This window comes from Arvicanthis niloticus, chromosome 3 (genome assembly GCF_011762505.2).
Source record: "Arvicanthis niloticus isolate mArvNil1 chromosome 3, mArvNil1.pat.X, whole genome shotgun sequence".
Taxonomy (NCBI): Eukaryota; Metazoa; Chordata; class Mammalia; order Rodentia; family Muridae; genus Arvicanthis; species Arvicanthis niloticus.
This window is the reverse complement of record NC_047660.1, coordinates 90,284,990-90,300,716: the sequence shown is the minus strand read 5'-3', so window position 1 is coordinate 90,300,716 and position 15,727 is coordinate 90,284,990. Positions and strand designations below refer to the sequence as shown.

The 15,727-nt window shown below is 38.3% G+C and overlaps 1 protein-coding gene across 7 annotated transcripts in view; it reads left to right on the top strand.

The window, feature by feature from the left end:
* Nrg3 (neuregulin 3) overlaps positions 1-15,727 on the top strand; it is a 1,008,622-nt gene that overhangs the window by 976,296 nt on the left and 16,599 nt on the right. For all 7 annotated transcript variants that reach the window (XM_076931501.1, XM_076931500.1, XM_076931499.1 and 4 more), the window contains exon 7: positions 14,303-14,430. In XM_076931501.1, coding sequence (XP_076787616.1) covers positions 14,303-14,430 — 128 coding nt within the window. The remainder of the gene's footprint in view (positions 1-14,302; positions 14,431-15,727) is intronic.

Below are 15,727 nucleotides of genomic sequence, written 5' to 3'. Positions count from 1 at the left end.
TGCCGCCCTTCTCTTTCCCCTGACTAAAATGTGCTTGAAATTATAAAAAGAAAAATGAGCTGTTTATAGGGTTGCCAGCCTTTGGCACATGTGATCTTAGGGTCTCTCCCTCTCATCTACTTCTTCCCCTTTCTTCTGTAGCCTACTAGACTTAAGACATTTTTTCTCTTTGTTCAAAATCTTTAATTTAGTTTCCGTATATTTTCTTTTTTAAAAATTATTTTATTTACATTCCAGTCATTTCCCCCTCCTCACTTTATCCCCCTCCCACAGTTCCTCATCCCATTCCTCCTCCCCCTTGCCTCCAAAAGGGTGCTGTTCCCTACCACCAGGTCTCCCCCTTCCCTGGGACATAAGACCCTTGAGGATTGAATACATCTTCTATCATTGACATCGGAAAAGAAAGACCTCTGGTACACATGTGCCAGGGGCCTTGGACCAGCTCGTGTATACTCCTGCTTAGTGGAAGCTCAGTCTCTGGGAACTCCCTAGGGTCTGGGTTAGTTGAGACTGTTGGTCTTCCTATGGGGTCATTCTTCCTTTTAGCTTCTTCCATCTTTCTCTGAATTCAACCATAGGGGTCCCTGACTTCAGTCCAATGGTTGGGAGTAAGTATCAGCTTATGTCTCAGTCAGCTGCTCATAGGAGCTCTCAGAGGACAGCCAAACCAGGCTCCTGTCAGCAAGCACATCATAGCATAGTAGTTTTAGGCCTTGGTGTACCCCCCCCATTAGATGGAGCCCTAAAAACCAAGGACATCATAAATTTTGCAGGCAGATGGATGGATCTAGAAAATATCATTCTGATTGAGGTAACTCAGACCCAAAACTACACAAATGGTATATACTCACTGATAAGTGGATATTAGCCAAAAAAGTGTGGAAAACCTAGGATACAACCTACAGACCATAAGAGGTGTAACAAGCAGAAATGCCCACGTGAGGAGACTTCAGTCCCTTAGAAGGGGGAAGGAAATAATCATGAGAGGCAGCAAGAGAGAGGGACCTAGGTGGGAGAGGGGAAGGGGAAGGGAAAGGGAAAAAAAGAACAGGATAAGATATGGGGGAGGAGACAGCAGAGAAGCCAAGAGAATGAACAGAAATAAGCAGCCTTGGCCAGTGGGAGGTGGGGGGAGCACCCTCTAGAAAGTACCAGACACCCAGGAGGTGAGACACTCTCAGGACTCATTGGTAGTAACCTTAGCTAAAATGACCAACACTGGGGGAAAAAACTCAAAGAGTCCACTTCCAGTAGATAGACAGGGCCTCAAGTGGAGGGAAGGGGTTACTAACCCACAGTCAAAATTCCTGACCCAGAATTATTCCTGTCAAAAAAAAAAAAAAGGAACTGCAAGGACAAAAATAGAGAAGAGACTGAAGGAAATGTAGTCCAATGACCAGACTTAGGACATTTTTATGTTGGCCCAAGGCAACAAGCAGCTCAACTGTACCATTTCCCCTGAGTTTGAGGGAGTGTGGAAGACATGTTCTTGTATGCATATCATTGTGACACAGAAGAGGAACATGAATTGAAAATATTTGTTTTCCTACTAAATTCCAAAAAGGAAACAGATGACCAAGAAGAAAGATTTTGATTTAAAAATGTATCATAAATCTAATGCAAGGAGTGCTCTGAAGTGATGCGACAAAGGGATTTTTTAATGGCGTTTTTTATTTTAAATACACATATACATACAAATACATGATATTTTGCCATTCATGTATATGTATATATCCTTCTGGCAAGAATTATTAGGAAATACCAATATCAACAATACATTGTTAAATATAAGGGTGTATTGCAAGCAGTCTGCTCAGGAAAAGAACTTATATATCATTGCTGTGGAGGAGAAACATATATTAGAAGAAAGGGTCTTCAGACTCTGATGGAGCTTTGAGGTAAGAGAGATTTGTAAGAAACAACACATTTAAAACACACCAAACAAAGTTTTTTTTTTTCAAGGAGATGCCTGCTTTTACAACCCAGAGAACGTCATTAAGATGAGTAGTTTAGACAGAAAGACAAAGTGAGAAATTGTTGTTTAGGATAAGAAATTTATTAGGATATTTATCAACTTAACTCCATGTACAGTATTGCAGGGCTCTGAAGAATAACTCTTCAGCTCTACCACACCAAAAGTGGTACCCTGTGCTCATTTTCAAAGACTTCTAAGAGAGGAGGGAGATCTCATATCCGAAGCAAAAAGCTTAATAAGTAAGCCATATTGTACACCTGCAACCAGGTAGCCTCTGATTCCAGGTGAATGGAGGAATTTGCTTCATTGTAGGAGCCCTGAGAACTCTAAGGCTGCACAGTCACAGCAGGTGACCTCCCATCTCTTTGTAGCAACAACTTCACATGGGGAGAGATTGCAAGGAGGGTGTGGGTGCACTGACTTGTAAGCTGTGGCACATCTGTGATGTCATCTACAGAGGACTGACATGAGTTGGGAGCTTGGAAAAGTCACTTCCATGAGCAAGCTAGTAAAGCATTGCAAAGGCCAAGTGCTTTCAGAAGAAGGTGGTTTGTCTCTCTTCCTTATAAAGCAAGTCTGGAAACACTTTGACTATTAACATTTAGAGGAAGAGTAGTGCTGGAGTGCAGTAGGCACAGACCAGTCTCTGAAAAACTGTCTATGTAGTGTAGGAGCACTTCCCATAACTAAAATGTTTCCTTCCTCAAATCCCTGGCGTGCTACAAATAGCCAGAGTCTATGCTCTGGTTGAAAATGTAACTGATGGGCCGGGCGGTGGTGGTGCACACCTTTAATCCCAGCACTTGGGAGGCAGAGGCAGGCAGATTTCTGAGTTCAAGGCCATCCTGGTCTACAGAGTGAGTTCCAGGTCAGCCAAGGCTATACAGAGAAACCCTGTCTCAAAAAACAAACAAAAAAATATAACTGATGGAGACATGTGAAACTCCACCCAGTGCCACTGTCACCTCTTTCCTGTATACATTTGGATATTTATCTTCATCTCCCAAATGGTAATAGGGCACCTGAGTCCATCATATCCTACTTGGTTATGATATTGGGCAAATTTTTTGCTTTATCTTGAAGCCCAGGTTAACTACTCTAAAATTCTGTGCAAATTGTGATGCTTAACAAGTGAATCATCTGTATCCAGTATCCCTCCAGTTCCTTAAAAATTCATGAGAAAGAGTTAACTCTACAATCATGTCATTTAACAGAAGGGGAAACGGTCATGTGAAGTCACATAACATTATGGACACACTTGATTCTGGCTATATATGAGAGTAGATTGTACACAGTGCTGTAGAGACAACCATCACTTACCTCCAATTGTACATAAACTATTTGCGAGTTAAAGATGAACTCTTTTCATGAATTGTGTCCTGGATAAGAAGCTGAGGATAGAGTTATGCCTCCAGAGTCATTAAGGCAATAAAGTAAAACCTCTCAATGGAGTTCAGGGATCAGATACAAACATCTTTAAAGGGGAGGAGATTTGCTCTCACATAAGACCAAGAAAGCATACTCATAACCAGAAAGAAAGGTAAGAAAATTATGTAGCCACCTTAAAGACAGGTTTATGGGTAAGAGTATCATTTAATGAGAATTATGGGAAAATCGGAGTCTTCTCTTGGGCGCCTTTGTCTTATTAATGAGAAATTTAAGAACAGAACTAAAAGGTAATGTAAGTATAATTTTATTAAAGTTGGAAATAAAACTATGAAGCAGTCATACTGTAAATTTCAACAGCTGCCTAGAGGACACAGAGAGAAGAGGAACAGAGAAAGAAAGCCATGTTTTTTGAATTAGGCTTTAATGGATGTCAGCCTCATGATGTACAAGCAACCTATGGCAAATAAATAAATAAATAAATAAATAAACAAACAAACAAACTTTGGAAAAAGAATGAACTCTAAAATATTAGGAAAAGCATGCTTAGAATAGGGATGAAAACACACACACACACAGAGAGTGAGTGAGAGAGAGAGAGAGAGAGAGAGAGAGAGAGAGAGATTTTCTCGAGTAATTCTAAAATGTGAGGTGACTTACAAAGAGAAATGGCTTAGCTGTCAAGTCACTGAGCTAGGAAATGAGCATACAGAAAGAAAAATACATTATCCTGTTAAGAGCATAATTATTCCATACTTCTTTAGCATGGCTTAAGGTGGCAATGCCTTCATGAGAGGTGCTTTCTTTTTCAAATGATTGACCTCCACAACTGGAATGTTCTGTCTCTACCCATCCAGAGGTTCCCTTTTCTTTATTAGGACATGTTTCCTTTACTAGGCCTCTGATGCTACCATAATAATTTAAAAATAGTAAAGAATGTAAAAAAGTGTGAATAAAACATTTAATACCTATTCCATTCTTGGGGCCCTGCCAATTAGTTGTTTGGACAACTCTACCATTGTCCAAATAGCCTTCTGAGTTCGGTGCAAAATGGGGGACTCCCTTTATTAGAAGGGCTTTTCTTCTCTTACCTTATCTATGGAGCTCAGAAACACCCATACCTTCTACCTGCAGAATGCCACATAGCCTTTGTGAGACTACAGGTTCAGCTTTCTTTCTCCCAATAAGAATCTGTCCACTCAGCACCTGAGATTCCTGGAATGCCTCCCCATGCTAATGAGGAATCTCAGTTCTTTAGCCTTTAACCAATGACCTTTGCCCATGCTGGATAGTCCTTCCTCCTTTCCCCAAATTATATAACCTCTGATTCACCCTGAACAAAGTTGATCTGTCCCCTGAAGCTGATCCCGGAATATAGTTGTTTCCATTTTAACTAATAGGCCCTCTGAAGCTCTCTGTTCATTGACCCTTCCCCCTTTGTCCTTGTGGGCCAAGGACCAACAACTCCAGGGAGAAGGAAGACTACATTTAAAAATTGTTAGGAGTGTATTTATTTAAAAAAAAAAACAACTTATCTAGTGTGTGTGTGTGTGTGTGTGTGTGTGTGTGTGTGTGTGTCCTCACAATGTTCACAGGCTAATATAGAGGTATATATTAGATGTGGACATGGAGAGGAAAGAGGATTAGAGATAAACAGATTTAAGTTGAATCATTTTTCAGTCAAGGGATTTATTAATGTAGCAGCTGTGCAGTATGGCCAAAGTTCAACATAGGTAGCTTTGCTGATGAAATGTAGCACGAAGTCTAGTCTTAATGGTGTCCAAGGAAGAGTAGGTACTGAATCATGAGGAAATAGTCCTTGGTAGTATATGTCTTATTTAACATTACAGGGGTTTTGAAGGGAGTATGAAGGGTATCTTGCAGGAATTATTCCTCTTAGGGTAGATGAGTAGGGCTTGGTTAATGGGAGATCTGTAAGCCTGATATTTACTGAGATTCTTTCAACATCTGGACAGCATAATGGGGTTAAATGTATTTTCACTATGCTCCCACTGCCTCTCTGTGTAGGACCTGGTTTCTCAGACAATAGGCAAGCATATTTTATTCTATAAATTGACATATATATAAATTATTATATATTAATATTACATATTAATATATATTAATTCTTCTATAATAAAATCTCTCATTCTATAATGTATAATATTCTATAATACTTAAAAATATGGAAAAAATTCTGAATGATTGAATAGGGAGACCTGAGACTGGCTCAATAGCACCAGTGTTTGAGTTGAGTGGTGAGAGTATGTTGAAGCCATTGGCATTCTTTGTAGGGTTAAGACAGGAGTCATCTCTTTAAAGCATTGATTTCTTTTGAGTAGTTCTTTAAACCTGAATCATTGGCCAACATAGCAAGTGCTAACTTATTGATTTACATTCATTTTTACCTTCACATACATATTGAATAATTACTAAATATCAGGTGAACAGCTGACACTTGAGTTGTCATAATTCAAAATGTCCACAATGAAAGAAATGTGCCTGAGCTCAGAGCATTCACTTATTACTACAGTGACATCTACTCAGTAAATAGCCATCAGATGTGGAATCTAAAATAGGCTGATATCTACAGCCAGTGGAGAGGGGTGATGTGAGAGCTTCTAGCAGGCATGTTAGAGCATCAGTGCTTAGAAGAAAATGGCTCTCTGCAAGACAAAGCTGTAGCGTGTACTCGGCACCACAGCTGAAGGAGGAAAAGGCTGAGGAAGGAGATGGAAAGGGAGCTTGCTGTCCCTTGTGTCTACAAGAAGGCTGGATTTATAACATGTCGCTTTAGAGGAACTCTGAGGAAAGTTGTTAAGAGTTCTTGCTATTAATGTACACAAGCACAAAATTCTCAACGCAACATTGAACAAGTTGCTATTAATTATTTGCACTTAAAAGAAAATCACTCTTGAAAATATGGCATTAACCTTTGAGTTTTCCAGCTCTCATCTCTTCAGTTATGCTGGTAATGAAGAAGTTTTGACACATTCATATATGAGCCTGGAACAGTGTAGAAAGACATGCATTTAAAACTGTTTTCAAACACCCTTCCTCCTGCCTTATGGCCTGAGGTTCCAGAACAGGTGATTATCAGCTCTGTCAACATTGCTTTCCAACAGAAGGCTCGCTTTCATTTAACCTCCTGACTCCCACTGCGTGCACACACCAGGCCTGAGAACAACAATGTCATTGCTCTACTGCCTACACCAGCTTGCTTAATTTGACAGGACTATTGATTCCAACACACCACCAGCAGTTTGTTAGGAGCAAGACAGCAAGAGGCTAGACAGTAGTGGATGGCCTCCAGTGCCCACAGGGAGCACTTCCACACAGGAGGGTGATTAGGATAAGGGCTTTCCCCAAGGTCTACATTTCTTTGAACAGTAAATCATTCAGGTTTATGCAGTGAGTAGATGGCTGAATCTCTGTATTTACTAATAAATGACATACATCGTCTACAAAATGAGTTCATAATAAAACAATAAACACAAGACCATAAGGATCCAACATCATTTGAGGTTATATATGATAGTTTAAATCACCCAATATGCAGGTCTTAGCTTCTCCCAAGAGCATTAGGAGAAACTACAATAAATGCTGTGAGCATAGACTGATCACAGAAAGGTTCTGATCTGAGGCAGTTAAGCTGACTTACAGGAGGAAGGCTTGATACAGATGAAGTGTTTGGCAGACCATGGTACAAATATTAAGATCCCTTGAATTAGATACCTAGTAGATACCTAAGTAGAGTCTGAATTCTCTTACTCTATTTTGTCTCTAGATTCTTTGTATGTGTTCATAGTGTCTTTTGTTCTTTTTTATTTTAGGTATACTCAAGAATAGGTTTGATCTAGAGAAAAATTAAGAAGATACTACTAATAGAATTTTTACATATTCTGTACTTAGTTTTGTAGAATAGGAAATAATAATTTAGCAGTATACACTGAAATGATACAGTTGTAAAAAATTTTAAAGTCAATACTGATAAATTATTAATAAATTATATTAATAACTAAATACCACTCCTAGCTGAAATATGAGATTCTTACCTCACCATTTATTGATTTATTTGTTTGATTGTTATATCTTTGTAGTTTTATCCAGGAACAAACTTGCTTCTATGGTTGTCATACATCTTTAGCTTTCTCTTAGTCTTGTCAGATTCTAAGCATTGGAATGTCATTGTTGATCTGGGAGGTTCTGTGTAGTAGTACTAGTCTAGTGTTTTGTAAGATTCTGCTTTGTTTGGTATTTTCTTGTAGTGGTGCTATAGCTGTTGTCTATGCAAAAAAAAAGGACAGTTTTCTTTTTTATCACATCTGGAATGCCACTGTCTGTGTGATGAGTCAGTATCAATGTTACAGTGCTGTTTCTGATGTTGTATTTTTCAAGTTCTCTTTCTCTTCAGGTACTTGTTTTTCTCATCCTCCGTTCAGAGGACTCTTTGGAAAGAAGTGGTTATATGCAGTTTACATGTTAAAAATAAGAAGGAGTATTTTGTCCTGATTATACAAAACCTGCATGAGTCATTTGTTTATTCTGTCCAGGGATTACTTACTTCTCATCTGCTTATTTATTTATTTATTTATCTATTTACTTATAATCTCTATACCAACTCATATATACCTATTTTATATTTGGGTTTATAAGGCAAAAAGTTAAGTGTTATAACCAGTATTTTTAGGGAATTTTCTGTGCTCCAGAATCCAATAAGCTCAGTTTGGCTACCTTATTCAATATGCTAATTAAAAAGATGGGTGACAAAAAAAAGTAATTAGAGGTGACTTATTCAATGTAGCCATATTGGCAAAATAAAGGAAAGAAATAAATGAAGCTAGTTATCAGACATCCGCTGTGGAGGCATGAGCTGAAGCAAATATGAAAGATAAACAGGGTGAGAGCATGAGTAAACATTCTTAGTTCTGGTGTAGTCTTTAGGATGGGGTCAATTCTGTCAGATTGTTGTGTGGTCCGGCAAGGTGATGCAGAGAAATCTTATTGCTGTTTTGACTGCCAGTCCTTGAGGAGATGTGTGTAGTTCAGGGTACAGGCTTACCTTCATGGCTAAAAACCCACATGTGCAGAAGAGGGAGTCTGTCCCATAGATTCTGCTATGTTTGAAGTCCAAGATGACTGCAGGATTAAGACAGTGATTTATCCCTGTGCCTTTAGCCTTCAAGGAAGATGAAGTAGGTTAGACAAACACTCCTACTGTAATTAACATGTACAGAGATAAGCAGCTTATCCCAAAGTAAAGGAGGTTGGCATAAAAGGAAGACCTAGTTGTCAGGGTTTTAGTCTGGAATCTATTTACCTTGTAATCCCAAGTGAGAAGGTGGGATTTTTGTTTGTTTGATGGTCTGTTTTTACCGAATACAGCTTTTAATTCTTCATTTCAATATGATTTGATTTTGTGATTGAGCTGTTGTTCCTCACTTCACTAAGAGTTCAGTTGCCCACGCCATTTTGATAGTAAATTTCAATTGATCAGCTCTTGAAGTGTTTGTGCTGCAAGATATTTCAAGCTTATTCTTCAGATAACTGGCCCAATCATCGAATCAGACTCTTTTCCTAATACCACTTTCATTGCAATGCTGTTCAAATCAAGTTGTGTGAGCTATGAGTATTTTTTTGGCAATGAAACAGCTTTGCGTATAGGCCCTTTAGGCAAATAGATCACAGACAAACACACAGCTATAATTTTTTAATGTAACCATCTGTACCTATACTTGGCTAAACATTAGCTGACATTGATATCTCCCTTAGTATCTATCAATCACCACCCTTTATCTACCCTCCACCTACTGTACTAGAAAAAACACCTGGCTTCAGTACTCCACACACATGTACTTAATTCCTCTTCCCCAGGAATCATATCAGCAAAGTAAGAAATTAACACTGCACCTTGTCATGACATCTAAACAGTGCTTATGTGAAGTTCTTAACTTTTAGGACTCACTTATTTCCAAACTGTTTATGACAAGATTTCTGCCCCCACCTCTGACACCTACAGGTGTGTTGACAGGTTTGTAAGACAGATCTGATTTCTTTATCAGAGTCAGCATTGCTTCATGAGACCTTCAGGCACTTAAATGTTATTAATAATACCTATACAGCTCTCTATTTCTTTAACAGTTTTAAGAATTTTATTGTTACATATTTTCTTCTGTCAATTTTGATAGTTTTATGTTTGAAGAAGTTGGTTATTTTCACTAAGTTATGAAATTTGGAGATACTGGATTGCTCAGAGGGTTCCTCTATGTTTTTCCTATGCTCACCAGTGCAAAGAAAATGATCTTTCTTTTATTTTTGTTGATAACTTATGATAGAGCTGTAGCTGTACATGTGTGTTTTTTCACACTGTCAGAATTTACTGAATAATAATAAATTACTAGGTGATATAATGGTTATTAGTAGCCATTTGCCAAATAAACCCTGTGGTGGTTTGAATAAGAGTGGCCAACATTGGCTCATACATTTGGGTTCTTAGAAACCAGGGAGTTGTGCTATATGAAAGGATTTGGAGGAATGGCCTTGTTGGAGTAGGTCCAGTCTTGTTGGAGAAAGTGTGTCACTGAGGATGTGCTTTGAGGTTTCAAAATGCCAAGCCAGCCCCAGGTTTTCTCTCCCTCTCCCCCTCCCTCTCCCTCTCCCTCTCACCCCCCCTCCCCCTCTCCCACTCCTTCCTCCTACTCCTCCCCTCCCCCTCTCTTTGTGTGTTTGTTTGTCTGTGTGTGTGAATAGGTCAGGATGTAGCACCCTCAGCTGCTCCATCACACACCCACATGTCTCCATGTTTCCTGCTATAATATTAGACTAAACCAGCCAGGCAGAGGTGGGGCACGCCTTTGATCCCAGCACTTGAGAGGCAGAGGCAGGGGATTTCTGAGTTTGAGGCCAGCCTGGTCTACAGAGTGAGTTCCAGGACAGCCAGGACTACTCAAAGAAACCCTGTCTCGAATATATTGTATATATTAGACTAAACCTCTGAAACATTAAGTAAGCCCTCTGCTGGGAGCCGACTTTTAGCAGAAAGCGGCTATCAGCTTTGCAGCCATCTTGAGCTATATACCCTGACATGAGACTTGTATTACAATAGCCTATAACAGCTGAGCACACTCTGATAATCTTGGTTTAGATACCTTGGGTGTGTGAGATTAAAGGTGTGTGAGATTAAAGGTGTGTGACTTAAGAGAGTGACTTAGATATCAGATTTAGAGAGAAGACCTAAGGGCATGATTAAAGGTGTGACTTAAAGGCATGGCTTAGAAGTGAGACATATAAAAGGCGAGAGGCAGACAGGAGAGTACAGAACAATTAGGACAGTACAACTCAGAACAATTTGGAGAGAACAATTTGGAGTAACAGAGATTCAGACACTAGGAGTAGGAGTAGACATTAGATACTCGGAAGAGAACAACATGGAGTACAACTAGAAACTAGGAACTCAAGACTTGGGACTTGGACTAGGAAGAGAGACTGAAGAATAAACGGGATTGAATCACACTCTGTCTGGTCTCCTCACTCTCTCTCTTGCTGAACCCTGACCCGCAGACCGCATTGGTAGCTTGGGTTGGGAAATAGTGGCCACTAAGCAAGGAGTGGAGAGGGCCACAACATTTTAGGCCACCCAAAGTGAGGCTCCAGCTTGGGCCACAACATTTTTGAGGCAACAGCCCTCAATTAAATACTTTCTTTCTGAGCATTTCCTAGGTCACAAGTTTCACAGCAATAGAACAGTGACCAAGAAACCCCCTTTTCTTTGAAAGTCATGGCTAGACAAATATAATTTTTAAATTCCAAGATTAATTTTAATGTATTAATTAGAGATTCTAGTGCTGTGATAAAACACCATGACCAAACCATCTTGTGGGGAAAAAATGTTCTATTTTTTTACGTATCCATATCTTAGTTGATTTTCAAAGGCAATGAGGACAGAAATTCAAACAGTACAGGAACCTGCAGGCAGGTACTGATGCAATGGGAAAACACTGTTTACTGACTTGCTTCTCATGGCTTTCTCAGCCTCCTTTCTTATACAATTCAAGAGCACCAGCCCTGTAAGGACACTGTCCACACTGTGCTAGGCTCTCCCACATCAATCATCACTCAAGAAAATGCACCACAGACTGTTCCAACAGGCCAATATTTGCAGGAGCATTCTCTTAACTGAGGTTTTCTCTTTCCAGATGACTCCAGCTCATGTCAAATTGACATAAAACTACCCAGTGCACCATTCTTCTTTACATGTTGTCTTCTTCTTCCAATATATCCATCCACTGTTAGGTTTTCATGCTTTTTTATTAACCATACAAACATATCACATCACTTCTCTTGCTTACCTTTTCTCTTTAAACTATCCCATTATTTTCTTCTTGCCTTACAGTGTAACTTACAGATTTTTGTTAAATAAATTGTCAAAGAGATTGAAGAATAGATGTACAAATATATAGGTCATTTATTTTTGAGACTGGGTCACTCACTGTGTAAGCTATGAGATCCTACTGCTTCTGTTTCCGGAATGTTGGGATTAATGGCATGTGGCATGACACCCAGGCTAAATATCCCAATTTATTTTAAATTTGTGTGTGATGTATGAAGCATATACAAGTTTGTGTGTCCATGGTATGAGATATGTGTGGAGGCTGGAGGATAACTTTAGGTATTGTTCCTTGCCTTTCATCTTGTTTTGAGACAGAGTCTCTCTTTTGTTGTTTTCTACTGTCTACAGGAGGGTAGCCAGCTAGTATTTGCTGAGTAGCTCTTGTCTCCATCTTCCATTTAATTAATCATTTGCAGGCTAAGTACAAATTACTAAGAGAGAGCTTACCCTGGACAGAGGTTCATTTCAGGATTTGCTTAGACTGAGCAAATGGCTCAAGATCGTCTCTTGAAAATACCTGGGCTTTACAAAATGGAACGAGTTACTGACTTACAATAATTTCTCTAGCAAATTAAGACTCCTCAGGAATAATTGACTGATGTTTGCCTCAAGATGTCCCTCTGAAATAAATCTCTTATTTTGCATTCTAAATCTATTATAAGTTGGGGAAAGAGTGTACGCTAACTCTTATGTTTTAATTTGGATTCTAGGCAGTTTTTCAATATTATACATTTCTAGGTAAAGCTATACAATATTTTCTCAGGATTATACTTAAGCCTTTTTTTCTTAAAAACATTTTTCAACTTAAAGATAATTGATTGTACTTATTAAATAAAAACTTTTTCCTGCTTTAATTTTTGGATGTAGTGTCCCAGTGAAAGGCATTTCTGCCTTTTAAGGCTATTAACAAGTTACTACCAAACTCATTAAGAAAGTTCATTCATCCAAATCTGAAAGGTAAATTAGTCTTATATATTTATCATTACACATAATTATGGTCATGGCTACAGATATTATCTTAACTTACAGAATATATTTAGTATGCTCATCTTTAATTTGCTATCAGCATTAAATTAAACAATTTATTTAATTATTTTGTGGTTTATTAAGAAAGCCTTTTAAAAGTCAGCCCAGTCTATTTCTCTAGGATATTTGTGATTCTGTTTACATGTAGTCTTTTAAGTAGGCTTTTGTTTTTGAAGTAAATCTATAAAGCAAACTTACTTCATTTTCATGAATAACAGCTGTCCCATGACCTCTTGCTGAATCCTATACTTTTCCTTCAGACTCAATGCTACTTGTGTTTGCTGCTCATGTAATGAAAACTGTCAGTATGCTTAAACTCCTCCAGGGTTTTATGCTGTGGTATTAGCTGCATTGTGTACTTTCAAAGCTATTTTTAAGTAGAAAAACTTTATAAATATTTATTACTTGTTGAGTTGTTTTATTTTATATGAAATATCCATCTTGAAAAGTAATTTTGTGTCAAAGTTCTAAATTGTAATTTACTTGATATTATTACTATTATACATTTTACCCCTATAATTTTCAAGTAATGTTTTTATCCATCTTGCATGTTTTTATTTTATTGTTTGTTTCATTTTTGCAACTCCATCTCACTAGGCATCTTAAGATGGCCTAAAACTCACTAGGCCTCTGCCTCAACTTGCCACATACTGGGTTAGAGGCATGCACCACAACTACCTCATGGTCTTTCAATCCACTGTTTGTCAATACGTTCCTTCAGATGTCAGATGGCTGGATGTGTGACTGTGTTGGGAATTTCTCTTTCAGTGTTTAAGTCTGGCAATTCAGTTCTCATCTTTGAGAGTTTCCCATTCATCATGGCAATTTCCCTATTCAATGTACTTTTCTTTCTTGTTATGCACCTGCTTCAAATGGTTTTGTTGCATTAATAATATTTTCTCTTTTCTGTTTTCTATACATTTCTTTTACCTTGGTTATAGCACATATGCATCCATCAGTGTCAAAACTTAGCGAGCATTCATGCCTCCTTACCTTCGGCAAACAGAGAGTTTATTTTTATGTCATGTTCTAGGACTGACAGGATAGAACAGCACAAGTATCCTCAGTAGCAAAATGGAGAAAATAAATTGATGATTGTTTTCTTTGACATTTGCACTCTCCTTACTTCTTACCTTCAGATAATTCCAAATTGTATACCCTTTAGTTTTGCATGTGGTCTAAAACTGAGATTTTATTTGGAAGGAATTTATATACCATTCTAAGTTTTACTTTTGAATTCATATTTTTCTACTTGTGGTCATAATATTTTTCTGATTCTTGCTCCCAAGGTATTCTTAGAATTTATGAAAATATAAGACTCTAAGAAGGTACTACCAATTCATTAGAGATGGGTTCTTAAGTTAAAATATGTGTTCTCATTTCTTAATATCTATTTATGAGAAGGGGTAGATGAGCTACATACAATTTTCTATCATCTGGTACTTTTCAATGCCTAGCTCTCATCTGGCCAACTCCCTTCTCATAATGTGCCCACTGCTCACATATTTGCATGTCATTTCCTACAGTATTCAAAGGCGGATAGGCATCCTGTGACTGCACTGGAGAAAATAATGGAGTCAAGTTTTTCGGCTCCCCAGTCGTTCCCAGAGGTTACTTCTCCTGACCGAGGAAGCCAGCCTATCAAACATCACAGGTATGGGTAGCTAATTGTGATGGGAGTGGGTGAAATCAACACATAGAAAACACTTTAGAACAACACTTTAGAAATCAACACATGGCCAGAGAATGGCAACTGAACTTAGAGTCCACTAGAGATGACTGTTCTTACTATAGATCTATATATAGATCCCCATGGAGGTGATGTTTATGCAGCCCACAGCCAGGAACCAAACTCTCCAGCTTTCGTCAGTGGCATCATTCACTCTACAGAAAAATAAAGGAACTTTACCTTACATCAGAGCTGCAGGCACCAACGAGATACTGAAGTGACTGGACTTTGAAACACTATTAAGTGTGATTTTGTTTCACGGCCTGTCTGATCACTTGTTGAAAAGTTACCATCTGATTCTCCTCCAGGCAGCTGATGTGACATGTACCAAGTGCTCCAAACATACCTAACGAAAGTTTCAGAGACAAATATTGGAGAATATTCTCTTTGGGCCTGTAAGATATATGTTACCATAGAGGTGGCATCTCTCTCTCTCTCTCTCTCTCTCTCTCTCTCTCTCTCTCTCTCTCTCTCTCTATCTGTGTGTGAGAGAGAGACAGACAGACAGACAGACAGACAGAAACAGAGACAGAGAGAGAAACAGAGAAAGAGAAACAGAGTGAGAGAGAAACAGAGAAAGAGAAACAGAGAGAGACAGAGAGCTGGTTACATGGAAACTTTCTTTGGAGACAAAGGGTAGCTACTTGATATGTCACAGGAAACTCTAAAGCTGGGTGTATTCTCTGGCATCTTCTCATCCACATTTGTGTTTTGTGCATGAAGTATCTATTTTTAAATTCAGTCTTATATAGTCCCAACGAAAGAAAGAATTTAGAGCTAATGCTACAGTGTAGACAGCATATTTGTAGGTATTAAAGTTAATACGTTTTATCTGTAAAAGTTGTTCAAAAACTAAACATTCCTTTTTTTAAGTGATAAACATTTTTATATTTTTAAAGCTATATAACTCTATATATGAATTTAATCTTTTAAAATCACACACACACACACACACACGAGTTAAAGTTTTTAAAGCTGCATCAATTGTTACTAGCAATAGAATGTTACTGACAGAAAAGAATATTACGGAGGAAAAATGTTACTGACATGTTTTCCTTTATCTTCAACACCTTGTACCCTAGCAAGAAAGAAACACACAATAAAAGAGCTGATCTCTACCCTCTACCTTTCGTCCGCAGGAGTATACCTTCCTGGCTATACTAGCTATGAGATTTTCAGTTATTCTAACAATGAGCACACTATACCTCAGAAGCTGCGGATG